General features: G+C 67.5%; 1 protein-coding gene across 1 annotated transcript in view; it reads left to right on the top strand.

Annotated features, from left to right (window-relative positions):
* Positions 1-425: 425 nt before the first annotated feature.
* Frat2 (frequently rearranged in advanced T-cell lymphomas 2) overlaps positions 426-661 on the top strand; it is a 2,046-nt gene continuing 1,810 nt past the window's right edge. The window contains exon 1 of the mRNA XM_013017577.1: positions 426-657. Within this exon, the coding sequence (XP_012873031.1) occupies positions 513-657 (145 nt within the window). The 5' untranslated portion in view covers positions 426-512. The remainder of the gene's footprint in view (positions 658-661) is intronic.

Genomic DNA, 661 nt, shown 5'->3' with positions numbered 1-661 from the left:
AATGAATTTTTTTTTTTTAAGATTCAATGGCTTGGTGTGTGGGTGGGTGTGTCAGTGTGTGGGAAAAACCAACTCGGGCCACTTCGGGGTGTGCATGGTCTTACGCTGCTGTGGGGCCGGGGACGGAAGGAGGATGAAGGGGAGATGTCACTACCCCCCGCGTTGAGTCAGAGGTAGAAAACAAATTCAAATAGCAGAGGGCTAGGGCTGCAGCCCTGCACCACCCGCAGCGCCCCGCGCCTCGGTGCTTCCCCCCCACCCCCCCCGCCCCGCGCCGTGGTAGCGCCCAGGAAACGTCACCCATTGTTTACAAATCAACCCCAGCCGGCAAGGCTCCGGCTCCCGCGGCTGCCAGCGCGCCGCGCTACCGCCCGCCTGCCCCGGCCTCCGCGTTCCCCAGGCCTCGGCCTCCGCCTCGGCCCCACGCCCGCCTCTGCCGCGACCCGCCGAACCCGCGGGCAGTCGAGCCGCCAGCGACGCCTTCTGAGCCCCGTGTGCCCGGGCGGGGGGCCATGCCGTGCCGGAGGGAAGAGGTAGAGGAAGCCGGCGAGGAAGCGGAGGGGGAGGAGGAGGAGGAGGAAGACAGCTTCCTCCTGCTGGAGCAGTCGGTGACGCTGGGCGGCTCGGGCGAGGTGGACCGGCTGGTGGTCCAGATCGGCGA

The sequence above is a fragment of the Dipodomys ordii genome, unplaced genomic scaffold (assembly GCF_000151885.1).
Source record: "Dipodomys ordii isolate 6190 unplaced genomic scaffold, Dord_2.0 Scaffold36, whole genome shotgun sequence".
Classification (NCBI taxonomy): Eukaryota; Metazoa; Chordata; class Mammalia; order Rodentia; family Heteromyidae; genus Dipodomys; species Dipodomys ordii.
This window is presented reverse-complemented; position numbering and strand designations above follow the sequence as displayed.